The sequence below is a fragment of the Hippoglossus hippoglossus genome, chromosome 5, assembly GCF_009819705.1.
Source record: "Hippoglossus hippoglossus isolate fHipHip1 chromosome 5, fHipHip1.pri, whole genome shotgun sequence".
NCBI lineage: Eukaryota > Metazoa > Chordata > Actinopteri > Pleuronectiformes > Pleuronectidae > Hippoglossus > Hippoglossus hippoglossus.
Genome location: NC_047155.1, coordinates 22,646,341 through 22,669,124, shown reverse-complemented (window position 1 = coordinate 22,669,124; position 22,784 = coordinate 22,646,341). Strand labels below are relative to the sequence as shown.

The 22,784-nt window shown below is 43.2% G+C and overlaps 2 protein-coding genes across 4 annotated transcripts; one reads left to right on the top strand and one right to left on the bottom strand.

Annotated features, from left to right (window-relative positions):
• Window positions 1-39: 39 nt before the first annotated feature.
• Window positions 40-13,697, bottom strand: si:ch211-253b8.5 (dysbindin). The gene is made up of 4 exons (XM_034585894.1): window positions 13,437-13,697; window positions 1,075-1,227; window positions 859-1,002; window positions 40-772 (listed from the first exon to the last, which is right to left on the bottom strand). The coding sequence occupies exons 1-4, from the start codon at window positions 13,477-13,479 to the stop codon at window positions 537-539; spliced, it is 576 nt and encodes a 191-aa protein (XP_034441785.1). The 5' UTR covers window positions 13,480-13,697; the 3' UTR covers window positions 40-536.
• A 2,864-nt stretch (window positions 13,698-16,561) lies between these two features.
• On the top strand, window positions 16,562-22,529 carry LOC117761720. 3 transcript variants are annotated; one of them, XM_034585890.1, is made up of 4 exons: window positions 16,562-16,805; window positions 16,935-17,105; window positions 18,837-19,988; window positions 21,085-22,529. In XM_034585890.1, the coding sequence occupies exons 3-4, from the start codon at window positions 18,969-18,971 to the stop codon at window positions 21,451-21,453; spliced, it is 1,389 nt and encodes a 462-aa protein (XP_034441781.1). In that variant the 5' UTR covers window positions 16,562-16,805; window positions 16,935-17,105; window positions 18,837-18,968; the 3' UTR covers window positions 21,454-22,529. The 3 variants fall into 3 exon arrangements, with proteins under 3 accessions (XP_034441781.1, XP_034441782.1, XP_034441783.1); XM_034585891.1 differs by having other exon boundaries at window positions 16,606-16,663; XM_034585892.1 differs by lacking the exon at window positions 16,562-16,805 and having other exon boundaries at window positions 16,821-16,965.
• The last annotated feature ends 255 nt before the right edge of the window (window positions 22,530-22,784 follow it).

Below are 22,784 nucleotides of genomic sequence, written 5' to 3'. Positions count from 1 at the left end.
ATTACCTGGAACAGTTTAGTCAGTTTGTGGGAACACAGAAGTAAGATTCCTTTATTGTTAAAACAAAGACACCATGTTAGAGATTTTTCTTAGACGACAGCTAGAAAACTGAAAAACTGCTACAATATTAAAGCACTTTTTTTCCACCTCATTTTTCATCCAATGATAATATTATTATTCTGTGTTAATTCTGTACAAAATTCAAATCCTGTGATGTAAGTAACAGAGGAGCAGGTCTTGTCCTTCAAACATGCCATTACAGGAATAGAAACCGGTCAGAATAATAGGAAATCTCCATATTTACAGTTCATGGTCTCCACCTCCAAATCACACACAGCACCCAACCAACAACTCATCAATCAAAAGAAAGGTTGTGAGCAGAGATAAGCGACAGTTTGTGGAAGACAGTCGTAACTGAGAGGCTTCTTTGAATGTTTTGCACCACAGTAAACTCTTTACCCGGACCAGAGGTGACAGCTGCCATCCTGCAGGAGGAGATCCATTGCCGAAGGGAGGGGTGCGTAGGATGACGAACTTTACATCCTTTCTTTCTCTGGAGGTGGGAACCTCCTTCTCACTGTGCTGGTGTGTATTTCTTCATCTTCGGACCCGACCACAGGGGTATCTGCACCATTGGCATTGGTGGTCTGGCTTTCGGAGGAGGAGTTTGAAGATGTGGAGGACATGCGGGACTTGGCGTCAAGGCCCTCAAGGACGTGTCGAAAGAGTCCATTACTGTTGACTTCCTCGTTGTTGTTGTTGTTTCGTTGGACTGTGAGTGAGATGACAAACATTGTCAAGCATACAGATTTGCTGTTACATTGCTTATCATCTCTGTTCTACTTCTGGTGTCCATACCTGGCAGTGGGGACGTCAGCCCTTCGTCTTCTCCTCCAGAACTGAAGAAGACATCCAAAGCCTCCTGGTCAGAGTTGTCAATCAGCTCCATCTGGTCCAGCAAGTCCACATTCACCTCCATAGACGAGATGCTGCCAATGGGAGCTGTCAGAAGAGCGGGAGATAAGAAATAATTCTCATCTGAATTCTCACAGAAACCGCATCAGTCCAACTCACGTCTCTTGTAGTCTCTGATGCACAGGTGTGCCGAGGACAGGTAGACGTCCACATCATGCTGGAAGACCTCCTCAAAGAAACGCTGCCTCTCTTTCAGCTTGAGCTGCTGCGCCGCATCCACATCTGGGAGCCTCTGGCCTCTCTCGGTCTCCGCTAGAAAAGCACGACAGAAAGACAGGACGTCAGAAAGCTGCTCAGATTAAGGTTTACATTGGAGACATGAGTCTGGAGGCCCGAGATCAAGTCCAGCAAACACAACACGAGAAGTCTTCAGAGATGTGTTTTTCCACGGTGTAAATTACTGGGTGATGTTACACATTCTGTACTTTGAGACCTTTGTTGACGCTCAACTGTTATTAACCAGAAGGGGGGGACATTGAGCCACAAGTGACGGTGGATTTTCTCTGTTGAGATTGACTATTCAAATAAAACAAGCGAGCAATGAGACATATTGAAAAGTGAATTACACATCTCACAGTTACTTTTGTTGTTTTGTCAATATGTTGTATAATAATATATGTTATTATAAAACAATGGAATTATAAAACAAAGGAATTGCTGTCACCATTTTCCACTGAACTTTTAGTCCTGTGGATTATTATACATTTCACCGACACGAATTAACTTTAATCAGAACACTAATTAGACAAACTGTCCAAACCAACACTGTACCAGTTTTTATATTTTATGAATCAGTCTTGATCCACAGATAATTTGAAAACACAAGCTGTCAGGTCCCTTTCTAAATTAATTTTGTTTGGAGATACTCATTTTACTCCTCATGAGTATCATTGTCCAGTGAGTGAGTGGATTGGTGGACTGAAGTCATGTGAATATGACTCCCACTATGACGAAAACAGCCCTCGACATTGGGCTGAAGAAATACTGATTGAGTTCATTACAAATCTGACATCACATCTGTGAGAATATAGACACTTGAAATGCCGCGCTGTGGTTGTATGCCTCCACTAAACCAGTGCTGTGTTTCAGTTTACATTCATTTCTTTCAGACTCGTATGAGGTCACCGTGACCTTTGACCAGAGACCACTGAAATCGAATCAATTAATGTTTGCGTCTTAGTGATAACTGATCAAGATTTCGGAAGGCAGACTTGCGATATCCTGTTCCAGAGTCCCCCCCAGAAATGTTTGAGGCCACTATGATCCTGTCCTTTGACGTTTGACCACCCAAATCGAATCACTTCATCCATGAGTCCAAGTGAATGTTTGTACCACATTTTGAAGAAATTCCCTCTTGGCGTTCTTTAGATATCATGTTCACAAGAGTCGGACGGACAGACAACCCAAATACATACAAAGGAAGCAACTGAGTTATGATTTTTAGTGATTTTAGGAAATATACTAATATGCTTGTTTTATAGGTTGGATGAGATTGATGGCCGTCTAATGTATGCCATTAGAGCAGTGTCAGAGTTTTGAGGAGCTATTACAAGCAGTAGACAGTGACTGGACTAATAGGATGAGGCTTTCAAGCCATGACTGAACTGGGAATAGAGTGAAGATTATCTGGCCTGTGTTGAGACCAGCAGTCACAGTGGCTCTATCCCACAGGGTGATGGAGAACAGAGCGACGTTCAGCTCAGGATGATTACAGTACGAGGGATGGAAAGGAGGACAAAAGAGAAGAGATTCCCTTCGGCACAACCTCACTTAATGAACTGAACCTACAACTGCTGCAGTCAGAAAATCTCTGCAGTCACTGTAAATGCAAAAAATGATGTAGATGTTGGCCTAAAATGCCTCTACAGGTTGCCTTGTTCAGAGTGCTGCATCAGCACAGTCCCATCACTGAGTCGGGCACATGAGGACAGGTCACTGCAGCTCTGCTCAGCCCTGTGCGACAGCCTGCCTCCTGGGCACAGGGATCTCACTGGCTCCAACGCTGAAACCGACATGAAGGAGGACGCAGGGGAAGTTACGAGTTTGGTTCAAATGTTGGAGGTTGTGATTGATCTGAAAGTCACTGATTTTTACCGAAGACAGAAAGCAGGTGTCACTATGAGCCCCCTGCAGGAGGTGTGATATGGTGACGTGTGGTACCTGCTCTAAACATTCCTGTTCAAATTTTAGTAATATTGAACAAATCATGCGTCCAAATTGCACCCAATGCAACACTGCACTTCCCTGGGCCATTCAGGACACACATACCAAGTATGAAGCTGATAAGATGAATGGATCTTGAGATATGCTCTCCACATACAGACAGACAGCCGTGTGTGTTTTTGGTAGTAGGTCGCAGTGATGGAGATTGAAGGTGCAGTCACAGTTCAGTCCCACTTGCAGTCTTAAAAAGCAATAGTGGTTGTCTTTCTAGTGTAGTCGTCTTCGTGGCGTTGTGTCTCTGTGGAAGAGAAGGTTGTGGGTCCATGATGAACACACAATCAGAAACACAGTCTTGGTGAAGCGAAGGGAACAGTGCTGATAAAGCAGGATGTCAGTCACAAGCAGGAGCTGCCTGTCAGACGTGTGCTTGTCTGAAAAGAGCCCCCCCCCCCCCCCCCCCCTTTAATGTGACCACTGGAGGACTTCATGTCAGACTAAACACTGGATGTGTATTGGACGAGGGAGCAGACAGCTGTTTAATAGTGTTTTTCCACTGCAACCATCTGAAGAAAAATGATGCTTTTCATTACAGGCTACAGGTTTAAACAAATTGCTGATGCTGGGTTTCTTCCCCACTCGGTTAAACACTGATTGATCGCACAATTGATTGTTTCTACTTAAAGGCTGAGGCCCGCTGAGATCTAAAGGTTAGCTACAGATGCATAACCCCTCATTGATTTTGCTTCCCTATCCAGTTCCTTTTTTTCCCATAGAATCACCTTGATCGATGCGTCTTCCCTGGCTGCACGCGGACGACCCCGCTGACCTCTGACTAGCGCAACCACTCACACGAGAAAATCCTCCGTCACAAGAAAAGCCACGACCGCAGTCTGCACTGCCGATGAGATCACATGTCCACGCTGCTGCAGTCCGACCACAACCCAGAGTCTTTAGTATCATGTCACAAGACGTCTGGAGGGTGTGAGGCCGCTCCAGGGCGAATGTGGAGAGATAACCTGCTGGCATAAACTTCACCTCATATCATTCCTTTCATTCTATCCCTATGGCTTTGCCTTGTCTCTTTCTGTCTCTGTTTCTTTTTATTCTGTCTTAAATTAAATGGTTTATATGTAAGTTTGAATGATTTCCCTAACTGCTGCTATTTTTGTAATCGAGATGTCTGTTAAGCATTGAAACAATCTTCAGACCCAAATTCACAACTTTTCAAAATAAAAGCTCTCTAATTCATCTCGATATAAACCAATACTAAAATGATCTGATGGCTATTTTAACCCCTGGTTTGACCCAGTTGCCAACCACTGCTTTTATTTATCTGAGGATGTAGAAGGAGACATGTTCAGATCAGTTTACAGACTGAAGATACACTGCCCTGCCTCCAATGTTGAATGTATGGCATGTGTCCAAATCGCACCAAATCTGGCACTGCACTTTCCTAGTACCTTTCCTAATACCTGTGGTTACACGAATCCCATAATTGCTTATGAATAACGTCATTCTCAAAACCTGTATAATTTCATGTGGGTATAATTAAGCCTTTTTGTTCCTGCTCGTACTTTTATATTCATTTGAAATAACTTGAACCTGATCCATAAGACTGGGTTGTTTGGTTGGTTCTTTTCAATTGATATTTTTCTCAGATCTTTCATGTTTGACCAAACTATTTGTCAAAACTTTGCCTGTTATCTGGCATCCTTTCTTGTTTCAGAAGGTCAATTAAATATGTTTTTGAATTTGTATTGAATGCAGGTCTAACTGTCCTTTTTTCTCAAAAGGAGAGCAGACTGCTATTCAATAGGGCATTTATTCTGTGAAGTTCTTCAGGAAATTCATGTTTTTCATTACAGGCTACAGGTCCATGCAACATCTTAATAATATATACGTTAAATAGCTGCCTTATGAAATAACATATTGACATATTCAGTGGCCTTGTATACACTATCTGAGGTTGGGATATGTATATATATATGTATTTATATTGATCATATGTTGGTATGTCACTTGTCAGATCAGTTGAGTTTATAGTCATGATGACATTTTTCTCCACTATCTGAAGCCCATCTTGTAAGTAGGATTTTTTTCATACATCTCACTGCGCCCCTGATTATCACTCATATAACCTGAATGTTTGAAGAACACAACATTTAGCTGGGCTCTGATAGGGGATTGTTGTACTGTGAGTGGAGGGTCCATGTCAGTGATTGCACAGCTAAGATTCAAGAGCTGAGGATTAGCCTCCACTAATGACCTTAAAGAGTCCCCTCTGAACCTGCCATTAACTATGTTTAGGCCTGACGCTCGACACAGATGCACCACCTCCCTGCCATTTAGATTTATTTCAGAGTCAAGGTTGTTTGAGCGGGTGATGGTTAGTGTGGGAATGGTTAGTGTGCGAAACCAATCACATGGTTGTTGCCAAGTGGATCAGTGGCATCATCTTCACGTTCTGTTCTTCAGCTAGATGAAGGTTACCCTGAGGCTGAAGAGAGGCGAGTTTCAAAGATGTGCTCAACAAAAGGAGAGTTATACATAACACAGAGCTTATTTTGCCCCTAGTTATAGCTCTTTGTTCCTTTTTGTCTTTTTTTCTGTCTCTCTCTTTCTCTTCTCTTTGTTCTGTAACCTTTGTCTTGTAATGTAAAATGTCTGCCTCTTTTCTTTTTCTGTCATTCTTTTCTTACTGTTTTTCCCATCTACTCATCTGTCTATCTCCTGTATATCTCTCTCTGGCTTGATCTGGCTTCAGTTGTTTAATTCTTTTATGTCCTTTTCTTTCTTTCTTTCTCTTTCTTTCTTTCTTTCTTTCTTTCTTTCTTCCTTCCATCCTTTCTTCTTTTCTTTCTTCCTTCTTTCTTTCCCCCCTCCTTCCATCCATCCTTCCTCAATTCCTTCATCCCTTCCGTCCTCCTGTCTATCCGTCCCTTTATTATTCCTTCCTTCCTTCCTTCCTTCCTTCCTTCCTTCCTTCCTTCCTTCCTTCCTTCCTTCCTTCCTTCCTCCCTCCCTCCCGTCCATCTGTCCCTCCTTCCTTGCTTTCTTTCTATTTTACTATCTGTCTCCCTCCTCTCTTCCCTCCTCTGTGCTTGGGGGACTTAAGGAGGCAGAGGTCAGAGGTCAGGGCTGGGGAACAGACAGGAGATACAGACAGCGGAGCGGACAGGGCCCAATGTGTGTGTGTGTGCCACTCTGCCTCCCCACATAAAGACAAACCCAGATCCTCCTCCTGCTCAGGGGGCAGAGAGAGAAAGGGTCCATTCAGAGCTGGACAAAGGCAGAGATGTAAGAGAACAGGATTGGCCTGCACTCCTCAGACATGAAGCCGGTTACTGGAAATCTTTTTTGGGGATCTAGCAGAGGGGGATATGCCGAAACTCAACCTCATTTGTTACACGTTGTTTTATAAGCCAATAGAAAACAGTAATCAAATTACCAAATAAAAAAAATGTGTGTGTACTGTGGGGAACAGCCCTCATTTCTGTAGGCATTTCATAAATTACTGTAGAAAAGGATGACGGCAGATTGATCACATCATCAACTCATGATGATGCACAGATCATTCAATGCTCATTTTCTGGTGTAAACACCATGAGCCACCGCCTGTCATGTGCCTCCCCCCGATCATGTTTTCAAGGACGGGACCCCGACACGCTGGTTTAGAAGCAGCAACTTCACAGAGGGAGCACATTGATCCGGAGGCTAAATGTCAATGAAGTCAATGTCACCCACCGGCTGCAGTTAGCCCTTCACTGTGCTAAATGAACATGTGAGATCACAAGCACAAAGTCCCCTGTGACCGTGAGGAGGGAAGGTCAAGCTGAGAGCTGAGAAAATTGCCAGTGCAGATGATCCAGTTGTTTGTGGTTGTCGGGGCAGCACGGACCAGAGCCCCCCCAGTGAACAGTAGTTAAACAGAAACCCCGGTGGGAGCCAGCGTTTCCTCCTCTGTGTTTATAATAGAGCAGTTTGCCAGACTCTCTGGTTTGATTCCTTTGAGCCAAGCTGAGCATTTTTTTCTCAGAAGTGGTTTCCTTATACAAATGAATGAGGTCATCCCTTTTAAAGTGGTGGTAGATACGTCCATGTGTTGCCTCAATTTAGATTTATATTGAAAACAGTGGTTTAAGTAATGCAAAAAAGTTAATGCTTTTCACTGTTTTCCTATGGTCTAGTATAGAGGGTTAGGGTTACTCAATAAATATATGATACAAAACAAATTATAAAAACATAAAATGATATGACAATGAATAAATATAAGGATATACATGCTTTATATATGAATGCAAAAATATCACAGAAATTATTTATTTACATGAATTAATGGAAATATATATATATGTGATATAAAAGTAATTATGGCTATGTAAATAAAAGAAGCAATATATACAAAAATCAAACAAAGGCTTCAATTATTTTATTTAACTAATAATTAAATGTTTAAATAAATGAATAAAAGAGGAAAAGTAAACTAACTTACTTAAATATTATTAATTCCTAACTGCACATATAAATAGATTTTTTAATTAATCAAGACAAAAACAATAACAATGTGTCCAATACATTTTTACATTATTTTGCATCATTCTATCATTTATTTATCTAGGAAAAAATACATGTAGATTCATAGGAAAAGAGAAAAAATTAATATAAGATACTTGCTACATATATTCCCAATCAATTAAAAGCATTTATTTATTTAAAATGCAGTTAATTATTGTTCTATTTAATGTATCTTTAATTGTAAAATAAAAAAATATATTTCTGTATTTAAGTATTGACTGGTTGATAAATAAGTCCTTTTTGTCCCCCGTACTTCAGTACAAGTAACTTCTTGCCATCTCTTGCAAACAGTTTTGTGGTTATATTAAACAGTGGACTCATGATCACTTTGACTATGTGACTCCTAAACGCCTGTGACAGATGTGAACCTCTGACGTAGCACTTGTTTGGGCTGAGGCCTTTCCAGCCACACACTTTGAGACAGGACAGAGAGAGAGAGGGAGAGAGAGAGAGAGAGAGAGAGAGAGAGAGAGAGAGAGAGTCAACACGAAGAGGACACACCCGCACACCTTCTTTACTTACAAATGAGGATACTGGGAGTCTCCTCCGCACCGTCCAGCACAACACTGACCTCAGCAGCAGCTGCAGCAGGCTGTTGACAATCTACAGCTGCAGGGATCAGTCCCTTTGCTAAGACTGTTGCTGTAATTAATAGTGTCTCTGGGGTCTTAAAGCGTGGTGCAGTGACAGGGTGGGCACTGATGGAGGAGTTATCCTGCTCTAACAGCATGAACACGCAACCACAGATTTAGAAAGATGATGTTTAAACCATCTATTGCACCCTGAGGATCTTGATGTAGAATTACTCCTGTTTTCCAGTGACTGCTTTTTAAAAACCAGTACTTGTACCCATTTCTCATCCCTCTAAACAGAAAGAAAACATTGAGGGTAAAGTGAAGCAGGCAGGTGGCCACATTTGTCTAAAGGACAAAAACATTGTTGGAGACTGTGCAGCTGCTCCGTCTCACACTTTTATTTTGGGTTTCTCTCTCTCTCTCACTGTTCTCTTTTCAAATGCTGCCATTTACTGGGCTATAGTTGCAAGGACGGTGAATTATTAATGGCAGCTATTGATGTGTGTTTGTGTGCCTATCTGGTCTATGTTTAAGTGCCTATGTGTGTGTGTGTGTGTGTGTGTGTGTGTGTGTGTGTGTGTGTGTGTGTGTGTGTGTGTGTGTGTGTGTGTGTGTGTGTGTGTGTGTGTGTGTGTGTGTGCATGTGTGTGTGTGTGTGTGTGTGTTTGTGTGTTATTTGCATATTAGATCTGTCTTTTTTCTCTTCACTGGGACAAAGCAGTGTCCAGCACCACTAGCCCAGTTAGTCAGATAAACAGTGACATCAGTGTTAACCCTCTCTCTCCCTCCTTCCCTCCTGCCTGGATCACATCCCCACTAACAATGGGAGAGTTTGTAGGCGACTGTCCTGTCCCACTGGCCTCCATAAGCCCACAAGCAGACTGTCATGAGTTGTGATCAACACAATAAGCTTCAGCAGCTGACACATCCATTTACAAATCCTCTTATCTGCAGTGACTGTTAATTAATACTAGAATAAGGTTATTAACCATCGTCAGCGGCCGATGATCCGTCAGTAAAGTAATAGGACCTTATATTAAAGTTAACAGCATTAACGAGTTTGTGGGTGGTAACAGACCAATTAGAGGACAGACCAACATTGTTAAACTCAGAAATTCCACTCACTTAAAAAAAAAAACTCATAATAATAACTGAATCATCCAGGGAAGGCGTCATGGCCGAGTCTGTCGTCCGTGACTCAGGGTCAGAGTGAGGTCTCTCTCTCAGAAGGTTTCTTTCTGCCTTAAATCCTCACATGAGCTGACTTCTCTCCTCATTGTAATCACCTCAGCATTCACACTGCTCCCAGTTCTTCCTGGAAAAGCTGCACTGTCTCTGCCAGTTTATGTGAGGAAGGTTTAAAGCTATTCTCCCGTCAGCTGGGAGAACTAAGAGTGTTTGGTTAAAGTCAACACAGTCACTCAGACACAACTCTGTTTGTGGAGACGGAGACAGGGTGGGCTGAAGATAACAGTGTTTAAAGTATTTTACAGCTTTATTTAGTCTTTTCTTTTTGCTGTAACCTCTCCAAATACTTATGGATTGGGTTTCAATATGCTTTTAAATGTCATCATATGATTAGTTTTCTCTGCTCCACTGGAGCTGTCTTGTCTTTTTAATCTACACACTAATTCCACAAATCCTCACTTATAATCAGACAAATAAAGAGAAAGTACCAGTGTTACATTTTCTCTGTGACTGAAGGATGATGTACAAATTCACTTATCTCACCTTTATATTATATATCCCCTCCTAAAGCCTTAAACTTGCATTATCTTCATCTACATTTGCATTTTGTCCTTTTGAAGGCTGCAGTCATGTTGTAAATGTTTCTATACAGTCTATGCTCCAACCCTGCAACATTAGCATTTATTTGGAGTTGAGATTTTTGCAGCCTGCCTTTAAGTAGGGTCATGTTAACTGTATTCAGAAGAAGAGTTCAAGAACACCATCAGAAAAGTAAAGGGCATACAAGTTCATTTTGTGTTGGATGATAAGTTAATATATTGTAATTTTATACTATGTATGAGGAAAATGTAGCTATTCCAAAAGGCCTCTTTTGCCTCTGTCTTTGCATCTCCTGATCTATGTTTAGGTTTTTTGCCTTTTGGATGCTGACACTAATAATAACATTACCACCGTGCTGTTGTTGCCTGGTGTTCTCATGACTAACCACTTGATGTTTACGTCTACCTATGTCATAACCACGAGCTCACAAGTTTGAATGCAGCACGCTCTCTGTCTCTTGATGATAACGATGTTCGCCATCTAGTCTGTAACTTTGTCCGAGCGGTATCATACAGTTCATTTTTTGAGTTTGATGTATTGAGTTTTCACTTATTGGTTCACAAAATGTCGGAAGTAATAGTTGCAGGTTAGTTTTTAGGTTTATATCTTCTATCTGGCTGTTCGAGAGGCTGGAACCAGCAAATGTTTGACTTTAAAAAGTGATGTAACCAGTTAATCAATTAGTAAATAGCTCAAATGTAGGGGAGCGTAGTGAGAGTGAAAATCGCAAAAGTATGTGGCCATGAAACAAAATAATGATATGAAAGTTGATGTGACAGTCTGAGCGTCCAATTATTTATTGAAAGATTTTCCGGCTCTATTCTTCTTTGATCATCAGGTGATCCTGATCCTCCAGCTTCCAGCTCCAAATTATTAAAAGACTAAACAGGTGAATTTGTGTTTTTGTGGTTTACAGGTTTGAGTGTTTACATGATGCTAACTGTAGTGGTGCTGTCTTCCTCTGCTCAGTGTTTGCCTAGAGGCGCCAACACTTTCTATACACAGAGGATTCAGCTCAACAGTGAGGAGATGAATTTGTTAGAGAACTAATGAGAGGAGCTGGTCTGTGTTCCCAGGGGCTGCTCTGCTTTTCAGCCATCCAGGCAGCGCTGCTTAGTATAATCACACACAGACCCATAGGTATAATTAACTTAAAGTGCTCACATGCAACAAGATATTGTTTGTAAGAGAATAATCTATGTATTTGCACCACATGCGTTTCCTTCACATTTACAATGATTCTGTCAATATTCCTCTTATTTCTTGACAGAGAAACACAGTATTAACATATCATGTCCTTTAACAACGAAACTGCTGGAAATGAGCATGATGTTAATAGCCAATGTTAGAGAACGGAGAGCCGCCATCAGTACTTAAAACCCACTAAACCCTACTAAACGTGTTTTTCTGGTAGTGTATTTGACAGAACCATTTATCAGTCATATCTTTCTTTTGATCATTTTATGTGTTATTTCTATGTTCTTTTTATTCATATTTATTTGCGTTGTTGTAATTTTGTCCTCTTGTTTATTGTTCCTATACTGTTTGATTTGTAATTACTGCTTTTACATGATGCAGTCTTCTTATTGCTTTTATTCATTAATTGTTTTTATTAGTACATTTTTGGAAATAACACAGAGTATCCTGTCTCTGCTTTGTCTGTCCAAGCACTTTGTAAACCCTGTTTTTAAATGTACTATTGAAATAATATGATGTAAAAAATGTATTATTGTCAAGTGAAACCATATTGAAACTGAATTTCAACTTTAAAAAAATTCATTATTCAATCTGACAGAGTTCATATTCTCTGACTTTAGTTTGGGACTTAGTTTAGCTTGCTCAGGCCAATCAGAAGCGTGGGATGTTTTGCGCACTTAGTGGTTTCTAGGACCAGGGTACAAGGCTGCATGTACAGAAAATATGTCAGAACATAATGTCTAAATTAAATGACGTTTACCTGCGTCTTCAGAGAAGCATAATTCCACGTGAAGTACACTTACAGCAAACTGCACAGTTGTGAAGGCCTCCTCCTATACCTTCTTGACATTAGCATTGTCATGGTTACCAAATTAGCATGCTGATGTTGCCATTTAGTTCAAGGCACTGCTGTGGCTTCCTACAGCTTTCATCAGACTCTTGAATTATTTTCCCACGAGAAGGTCTATATGCTCTCGAAGCATTTAGACCGCAGTAAAATTCTAATGAGTATGATCCATCAATGATCCAGTGACCTGACAGCAGATACATACTGTGTATCCCTCAGACTCATGGTGTGATTAATCAAAGATACAGCGCAGACAGTTCATGAGTAACATGCTTTCTGCAGCTGGCCAGTCCCTCACGCCACAGCACACGCATGTGCACTCTGGCGGGCACATTCCCACAATGATAATAAAACAGGAGAGCATGGTCTGCGAGGGACTGGAGGCCGGGTGGGCCAAGCAACAGGTGGGAGGCGCCTTCCCTGGGGTTGTTTTTAGCCTCGTGAGATCACGAACTGATCTCATCGCAGCTAATTCAATTCCAGGTCCTATCTGGGTTGGTGTGTCTGCATGGGGCAAGCTGCAGACCCTGCTGCAGTCAGACCCCTGGTGAGCTCTGCAGCCACAATCCTATTAGAACTAGAGATCCTCAGTGTGCGTGTGTGTGTGCGCGTGTGTGTGTGTGTGCGCATGTCTTTCTATAGTTATGAGGGCCAATTTTGGTTCAATACCATCATTGTGAGGACATTTTGGCTGGTCAACACACATTTAAAGGGCTGTTTGATGGTTTAGACTTGGTTAGAGTAATGGTTAGGGTAAGGCTTAGGGTTGGGTTTGGGTTAGGGTCAGGGTTAGGCATTTAGTTGTGATGGTTAAGGTCATGCATTATGTCAATGAGTGTCCTCACAACTATAGACACAAGTGCGTGTGTGTGTGTGTGTGTGTGTGTGTGTGTGTGTGTGTGTGTGTGTGTGTGTGTGTGTGTGTGTGTGTGTGTGTGTGTGTGTGTGTGTGTGTGTGTGTGTGTGCCTGTGTTTGTGAGTGTGTGACCTACTCACTTGGAATTAGTGAACATTACTCAGGGTGATGATTCAACATTCCTGTCTGAATTTTGGCTGGCACTGCACTGGGACCGGTCACTTCCACATTTATACAACGGCAGCAATTTTAAAGCTCTAGCTCCATGTATGTCTGTGTGTGTGTGTGTTCTACTTCTGACAGCCGAATATGGAGTTCCCCTCTAATGTCATGCCCCACATCTGAAAATGGAAACTCTGTAAATGGAGCAAACTTGTGGTCACGTCTCAAAACATCCGCCCCGAAGTGAAACATGCATGTCTGCCTAAGATTCAGAAGTTTGAAGGAATGGATTACTCACATGGCAGGCGTTTTTTGTGCAGGTTGGAGGATGTGGAGCTCATGTTGCTGGAGAATCGTGGGAATGAAACCAATCAGTTTGTGATGTCCAGTCAGTCAGCCCTGTGAGAGTTCAGCTGCAGCTCACCTCCCACCTCCTCTGCTCACTCTGAGTCTGAGCGGCTCCAAAGTGACTGATGCTGCCCTGTTTCTCTGCTGCTCTCCTTTCCCAGCTTTGCCTCTTTCCCCCTCAGTGGACTCTCTGAGCCACTTGGATGAGGCAAGAACAAGTTCGTGGCTCTGTGGAGCCGACCGGCTGACCAATGACAGGGAGGAGGGGAGGAGCTGGACAAGAGCGAGGAAAGGATTGAGGAGAGGGAAGGAGGGATTTTGTGTAACAGAATGGAAAATACCGAGGAGAGACAGACACATGCCTTTGTTATTTTTGTCTTCTTATCCCCCCCCCCCCCCCCCCCCACACACACACACACACACACCCTCCCACTCCTCACCTCCTCCTCCTCAGTCTCCTCTTTCCTGTCTCCACTCTTTTATTTTCAGATTCAAACCCTCTCTCTTCAGTTTCACCTTCAGGCTCAAGGACGTCAGGGATAAACATTGTATTATCACGATGTCAAAGGGATTCTGGTTCATTATTGATCATTAGCACTGATGTTTCTGAACAATGTAAAAGCTTTTTTCCAGTTTTCTTTTCTTAAAGAACAGATTGTTCCCTTCAGAATTTTTTCACATTTTCAATTAAAAAACAACAAATATCAAAACTAGTTGCCTTTTTTTTTAACGGTGTCATAAAATTTGGGCAATAGCAGCTAAAACAATTTGGTGGAAATGTAACTGATTAAACAAGAATTTATACAAATTTTGATGACAACACAGACTTAGCACAACTCACCAAAGAACAGAAAGAACATACAATTATGCATATATCACAACTTGGACCAGAACTGCTGTGCAAGGGCCAATGTCGGCCTTCTTTATTGTGTTTTACAGTGTTTTAATGGAGCGATACCTGCGAGCTAGTTCAGGCAGCCAACCTGAGCTACGCTGCTCCAATCATGTGACATACATCATGTGACATACATCATGTGACATACATCATGTGACATACCTCACTCTACACAACCATCTATAATACACACCCAACTTATCAGGTGGTCTATTTAAGCAGAGAGACATTTCCCATCATCCCCTTTGATCACACTGCTGCAGCAGTATTGCTACCAGTTGCTTCAGCCCCTCCACCACCCCAGCATCCACCTGTAGGCTCCGACGGGGAGTACAAGTATTTGCAGATCACTCCCATCATTCCTGTGTAATCATATGGGGGAGTGATTAATTTGGAGCCTAGACGCCAAACACTAAACCTGTTCTACTGCTGCAATAAACGTTTGAACGTGAGTTGCCTGACTGAAATAAGATAATGAAGTTGCATTGCAAATTCCTTGAACCTGCCTCCAACAACATGACAGTACCAGATGCAGTGTTGACTCAGATTCAATGACATATATACGACACATATCCAACTTAGCAATTGTCCAAATCTTGAACATTTTCCTGCTGCCCAGAAAATTGGTAATTGTTTTTAGCTTAAAAAATAAATTTTTAATTAATAATTTAAACAGCACAGTATGATCATAGGAGTGGATTTAAAGATGTTTTTTAACTGTTGCATGTAATTACATATATATTTAAGGAATCATATTCATCAGAGGCCTTTCTAAGTGACGAGACAAAGTGGATGATTGAATTTTAGTGCCAGGAAATTGTGAGACCACAAATCAGAGGGTCTGTGTTTCCTGGACTCCATCTAGTGGAGAGGAACTGTCAGTTCCACTTCCTCTCAGCTGAAATTGGTGGTTACACAATATTTGCATGCAAAAGCTTCACAAAACACCATTACATCATTGCCTTTTTGCCTTTCTGCAAAACACTGCATCAGCACTTGAGGGAGGCTTTTAAAGAGTGTCGTGCTTCAGGCGCAGGCAGGATCAGGTGCTGTTGTGAGTCTGCACAAACAGAAATAAATTGTGCATCACACACAATAGTTTTGATCAACAGAAAATGCGGTTTGAAAAAGAAAATTCTGTTTGAGAAAACACATTAACAACGGACATTTGCTTATGTCTACTGACGAGCATGGAAACCTTCACTGGTGAAACTCACACTTGGTATCTGTGCCAAACTGGTGAAACTGCAGAAACAGGCTGTGAGACAGCAGTTAGGAAGTGGTGGGTGTGATTGGCGATTTCTAACAATAAAAAAATGCACTCTTTGTAAATGTCAGCGGTTGTGGTGGTTCAGCCTAAAAGTGCGAACGAGGCAAACACTGTGATGCAGAGTCTTACAACACTGTTAACTCTCTCCAGTGTGTGTATGTGTGCGTGCATGCTGGTGTGTGCATGTGTGTGTTCAGAAAGTGTAGAGAGAAAACAGAGTGGGCAGCAGAAGCATGATGTGACTCAAAGTGAGAAATCCTCTTCACCTCAAACGAAATTATGCGTGGGATTTCTCATGACAGGGGGAGGGGGGGGGGGGGCTCACCTGCTGAGGCCCTGCAGGATGAGTAGCTGGGACCAGGGCTGCTGTGCCAGAGCCAACGTTCTCGTTCTTTCTTGTGAGATGAAAGAGACAGACGAGCAGGAAGTAAGTGAGGAAAAACATGTAGAAAGCAAGCACGGACATGACTGATGGAATATTGTTCGTGTTATCTGCAGAGCTATGAAAGGCCTCCTCTCTTTGGTGCTTAATGTTGACCTTTGAGCTCTTTGGTCTGGAGCAATTACCGACTGTGCGAAAGCAATCATTGTGGTGGGTGTTGCACTCATTCAGGATGAGACATCGCCGACGTCTGCCCCTGAGGTGAGAATAAGCCGGAGGTATTAACAAAGTGAGGGATCGTGCACGGCCCTGAGGTGTCAGATGTGGCCACAAGATTTCCTTCTCTGCCAATCCCTTTCTTTTATTTTTACGTGAGTGTGTCCAGGCTCTAGTCGAAAGCAGCAAACGGCTTCCCGCCCTCACTCCACCAGGCAGAACGCCAGAGCCATCAGGCAGTCATACGCCTACCATCAGCTGAGGAGTTGCACAGCAGTCTCATTTCTAATTATACACACAACAACAGAGAGCTGCACGGAGGGGAAAGGGAGAGAGTGTTTGGAATATGGAAAGAGACGAGGGTGATTACGAATGGAAGAGAGGCTGAGAGTGCTACTCAGCAGCAAACGCAGGGTGAGCAAGTTCAGATGTGAGGGATGGAGAGAGAGGGGGAGAGAGAGAAAGAAAGAGAGGGAGGGACATGAAATCTGTCTGAGAAAGGTTAACAGGACTGACTGAGCGGAGTGGGAGTGTGAAATGTAAAAGTGAGTAGGAGGTAAGAGAGAGAGAGAGAGAGAGGGGAGGATAAGAGACAAGAAGAGAAAAGGTGTCTGATAGACTGTTGAGCTTGTCTGGATGGTTCCTTTCATTCTGCTGTGCTTTTTTTTTGCCTTTTCACCTGCAGCCCAGGAGGACGACACAAGGCAAACAGACAGGTGTGTGTGTGTGTGTGTGTGTGCGTGCATGCGTGTGTGTGTCTGAGAACCGCCTGTGTTCATTTCGTGGACATGGCTGGATGTGCAGTGTGAAGATGGACGTGCAGAGAAAAAGGATGGATGGATGGAGGAGCATGTAGGTAAGTCTCCTATACATAGAGAAACTCTGAACATGTTTCTCTCCTTCACTCCACGTAAAGAGCATGTTATGACATATATGCGTTGTTGGAACTCTGGATGCATGTTTGATGAACTCTTCGCTCTCTGCAGGATTCAACAGCAGAAGGTTAAACGCGGCTGTGTTGCACATCAGGCTGACTATAACGCAATGTTGTCACTATTGATATGCAAAAACAGAGCTAATTATTATCCCAGTGGCTTTAAGCACAGTGAACACCACTGTGCGCGCATTTCATTTCCATAGATTAACAACCTGTTGTGAACTCAAGACCTCATGAGGTTAACATGACAGTGCATGGGCCTGTGTGGGTCCCCATCTGGTCGTGACCTAACCTCGTCGTTGTGAGTAAGTACAGCCGACACCTCGATGCCATTTGAATGAATTTACATTACCGCTGTGGGAATTTATCTGACAAACACTAATCTATTTATGTTTCATTGTATAATGCTGAGTGCTCACACGGGGATATCAGTGTGAGGGTGGTGTCTGATCTCTCTCTCTCTCTCTATCTCTCACACACACACACACACACACACACACACACACACACACACACACACAGACACACACACATGTTTGTACTTCTGTCTTAGTGAGGACCCTCATTGACGTAATACATTCCTTAGCCCCTTACCCTAACCTTAACCATCCAAGCTAAATTCCTAACCCTAACCCTAACCCTAACCTAACCCTAACCCTAACCTAAACCTAACCTAACCTAAACCTAATCCCTTAGCCTAAAACCAAGTCTTAACCCTCAAACAGCCCATTGAAAAAGTGAGGACTCACTTTCCAAAAATGTCCTCACTCTGTAGGGTCTATGCTTAAAATGGTCCTCGCAAAAAGATAAGTCCAGGAACACACACACACAGTCTATAATAGAGAAACGGCTCATATCAGAGACATGCCTTTCAGAGTCACAGAGCTCCATTCAGCGGCTCTCGGCTATGACGATGACATAATTCAGGGCATTGAGATGAGCTTTGCATTGTCAGGCTGTAAAAGTCCCGCTCTGTTCTTTACCTCCCTGCAGCCTTTTGCGTATATATGCCTGCAGGGCCATGAGTAGGTAAGGAACCGTGTGTGTGCTTATATTTAGGTCGCCTGAGTGAACTGACTCACTGTGTACTCGTGTAAGGAGGATGATGGTGTTTCAGTAGCTCTAGGTGCTGGAGATCACTTCAGTACCACAAGAAAGATGTCTTTTTATCCTCCTGCAACTTCGAGTGGAACATTTCACATGAAAACTTGATTGGAATATTAACCTCAAAAGAAGTGACCTAATACTGACATGATCTAACCTCTATAACTTCACACCCACCCTCACCCTTTTTACTGCCTGGTCCTCACTTAGATGCAAATTCCTTCACTTTGTTACCATAGTAACTTGTTTTTTTTCTACAAAGGCGTTCAGAGATGTCCATCAATCTGAACCCCATCATATGGCAATTGGTGGTTGGACAGCCTGAATTTGAAGCTGAAGGCAAAGTTGTTGTTGAGATGTTGAGGGGATATTTACAGGCAGCGTTTCACCAGGTGGCACTTCCAGATGGGAGGTGGGGGGGGGGGGGGGGGGGGGGGGGGGGGAGAAAGACAGAGGCTAAATAGAGGGTAAGGGCTTGTCTTTGGCTTGACACTTTGCAAAGATATGAAGTTGTTTGTAAAAAATTTGGTTTCTTCCGCTTTTCAGATCGTGACGACCTTGGGCCGAACTTTCTGCCACGCTTGCCAAGAGACTGATGGTGTCACGTGATCACCACACCTCCTCAACATCTGCAGGAGGTCATGCAGCACCAGTGTGAGTGACGGGCAGCGTGAGCCAATGAGCTTCACACCAAACCCAGACAGGGACAGCCTCCCGCTGAAGAAGAGGGACCAAAGACTGAGCTCACTGTCACATCAGCAGCAGGAGTGTGAGGCAGCAACATTCAAGGCCCCTTATCCTTACAAGAGCCGCAATGAGTGTAAGACAAAACACACGAGCCCCTTCCAGCCGTTGCCGAGACGGGTCCCTGCTCTCTACCAGCCCTGGATGCAGATCCACACATCATCCACCACCAGGTCCAAGCCTCAGGTGCGGTCTGCCTTCAAGGAGCACCATGGCTGGGCAGAGTGGAGAGAGTTCAACCCCCTGCACCCTGGATGGGACTTCCCCTACCACTATCAGCACCAATTACCTGGCACACCTGCAGTCCATCCACACCACCCCTCTAGATTCAGCCCCATCTCCCTGGTGTCTGAGGGTTTCCGACACCGCGAAGGGTACAACTGGGAGCAGCTCAAGACATTAAGGGACAAGAGTTTCAATGCAGAGAGGCAAAGCAATAGCAGGAATAAAGGACCATATGTGAGGAGAAGAGACAGGAAAGTGGAGTATTTTCCCAGGTTTGAAAGAGCAAGTCCTCCATCGTTGAGCACTTGCCTACCTCACCCTGCTCACGAGGACCAACATGATTTGTTGCACACACCAACAAACATTGTCCCACAACTGGTTTCTGAACATTCCCTCAGAAGAGTTTCCTGCAGCGATAACTCAAACAGCACATATACCTCCATGAAAGAGGACACATCCACTCTGCCCTCTTCCGAACACGCGTCTCCTTCGCCTGACCGTTTCCCCTGGCTGCTCCCTCACTTTGTGGCCGGCTCTCTGATCGAGCTCAGAGACGGGCGGCTGAGACGGGTGGAGCACCTGCAGACGGAGGACTTCCTGCTGGGATCGCTGGCCTGCCCGGACCTGCGCCTGAGCTGCTGCACGGTGCAGAGCATCTCTCCTTCAGCCTACAACTCCTCCTCCTCCCTGTCGCGCCTCCTCATCCTGCTTCACGACCAACAGACGCAGGTGAAGGAAAATCACAGTGTAGAATTCAACATTCATAACAGAACCTTCACATAGTCGTAGTTAATATTTCTCCTGAAGCTGTGTATCTACCAAATGTTGCATTCAGGTGAGAATAAATGTAAACTCAAATGTCGATATATAGTCACACTCCACAAGAATGCACTGATAACTTGCTGACAGTATGAGGTGTTTCTATGATTTCCTGTATTTGGTTGGAAAACATGAGAAATCAGTGTGTACAGCTGCTTAATGAGAACAAAAAAACATATGTTGCATGGAATGAGTCTGTACTCACAGTACAGACAGTACACATGAATCCACTATGTGCTCAAGGACTCTGGTGACAGATGATTAAATTTACGTCACAGAATGTTTCGGACTTGCTAACATGGAAACCATGAATTGGCCATTAAGCTGTAATCCTAAACCAGTTTTTTAATGTTGTAATATTTCAAAAAATCTGCCACCAACACTTATTTTTCCCTGAGGTTGTTTTTTAAACAAATATAAATCATTATAATAATTCATATATAAACATCAAATATTTCAATTACATAACATTGACACAAATGTGCTTTCATTTGTTAAAACTAATCCATTCATCTATCTATCCATCCATCCATCCATTCGTCTATCTATCCATCCATCCATCCATTCATCTATCTATCCATCCATCCATCCATTCATCTATCCATCCATCCATCCATTCATCTATCTATCCATCCATCCATCCATTCGTCTATCTATCCATCCATCCATCCATTCATCTATCTATCCATCCATCCATCCATTTGTCTATCTATCCATCCATCCATCCATTCGTCTATCTATCCATCCATCCATCCATTCATCTATCTATCCATCCATCCATTCATCTATCTATCCATGGTCAGTCTAGCACAGGCCAGTTAATAAAAATGTGTCATAAGGTTTTCAAACAGTCAGAATCAAATACTTCCATGTTTCTTGCTCTGTAGTTGCTTTTTGAATTCATCACAGGTAGATTCTACAATCTGGAACACCACCAACCTCCAGGGAACAAGTATGTGCGCTGCATTTCTCTGTCTCATACTGGATATGTCTTTCCCTTTATCAGGAGCTGGTGGACGTCTATGTGGAGTACCCGTTCTTTGTGCGTGGGCAGGGCTGGTCCTCCTGCAGCCCTCAGAGAACTGCCTGTCTCTGTGGCCTCCAGTGCCGCCAGCTGAGCGTGGGGGACGTCTGCCTGGCCCTCACTCCCGTCTCAGCTCCGTCTCAGCCATCACTGTCAGCCACACTGGAGCCAAAAACCTCACGCCTGAAGTCAGAGAGAGGGTGTGAGCCCCCCAAGGTGTCCCACCCACATGTTGTCCCAGGGCCACAGTGGCCATCAGGGGAGAAGAAGAAGGAGGAGGTAAAGACAGTGCGGAGGAGACGTTATTCGGCCCCCGAGCTGAGAGGTCCAGGGACTAATTGCATGAAGTGAAAGGGCCACTGGTTTATGAGCAGGGATTAAGTCAGTCTCTGTTAAGCTCTGCTATCTTTAGCTGTATTTGCTGTCTTTCTACCTCCTGAATCATATTTCTGTGCATGACTGTCATCTTAAAAATGTGTATATCTATAAGGAGTAAATCTAAAGAAGATCGTTATCGCTCAGGATCCCCTAGAGGTTATATTAGCACATATTTGTGGAGGTCACACTGATTATGTGAGTTGAATCAAGGTTAAATATTCCACTGTCTGTGAGCCTAATCAAACGCTCATTCATGTGAGAGAGCACTTTTTGAGAGGACATGTGAAATATGTGTCGCCGCAGGGAGCTGCTGCAGTGACAGTGAGGTTGAGAAGGATCTATCTAAGAAGATAGTTTCAGTTTTCATTCTGAGTGTTCATGTTCTCCCCAGCAATCCAGACAGACTCAGCCCGCGTTCCTTGAAAGGCACATAAAAAACACTCCCTCAGGTCGTTCTCTGCTGGTGATATATTCTGAAGCTATCTCCTGCCTAATGTTATGTAAGACTTCTTCATTTCTCACAAATGATCGAGTTTGGGGAAGTTGAGCATCGACAATCAACACCTTTGTGATTGAATCAGTACGATTTTCATTCTTACGCTTCTACCTCTATTTTCTATTCACAGTGACAGATGTAATTGTGTGTTTTTAACAGTGTGGGCTGTGATGTAATGTGCTCTGCTGGAAGCGTTCAGCTTCTCAGTGAATGTCACTGTGGATGCCTTTGTTTGCCAAGTTGTTGCACACATTATGTAAAGTATGTGCTTTGCTTTTTGTACTGACGCCTATTTTACGAGTGGAGACGATTGTGCTATTCTGAGTATATTAAAGCCCACAATCAGTGTACAGCACCATGTGTGGGCGCTGTGATGTCACTTCCCTGTGAGTACTCACGGGTCCCAGTGAATGAGGAGGAACTGAAATGTGGACCATGTAGACTCAACTATTACTTCAGTTATGGCAGGCAGGTTGCTGTAAACATGACCACAGATCAGGTCTTTAACTTGTGGAGCAGTTTTCTCACTGTTAAATAAATATGTTGTGTAAAATTTGGTGTACATTTTTTTATTAGTAGTACGATAAGAGATGAAACGCTAAATCACAAGGTGCCAATACACCACAAGGTCCATTAAGGAGCTGATCTGCTGCTTTCAACCATATCACATGATCTTCTTCAGCATGGAGCAAATCCATCCATCCATCCATCATCTATAAGGTTTATCATTTGAGGCAGTGGTGTCAATGTGGTTATATTACAGGAAGTGTAGTAATTAAGGTCCAAAAAGTGATAACATTCTGTCAGT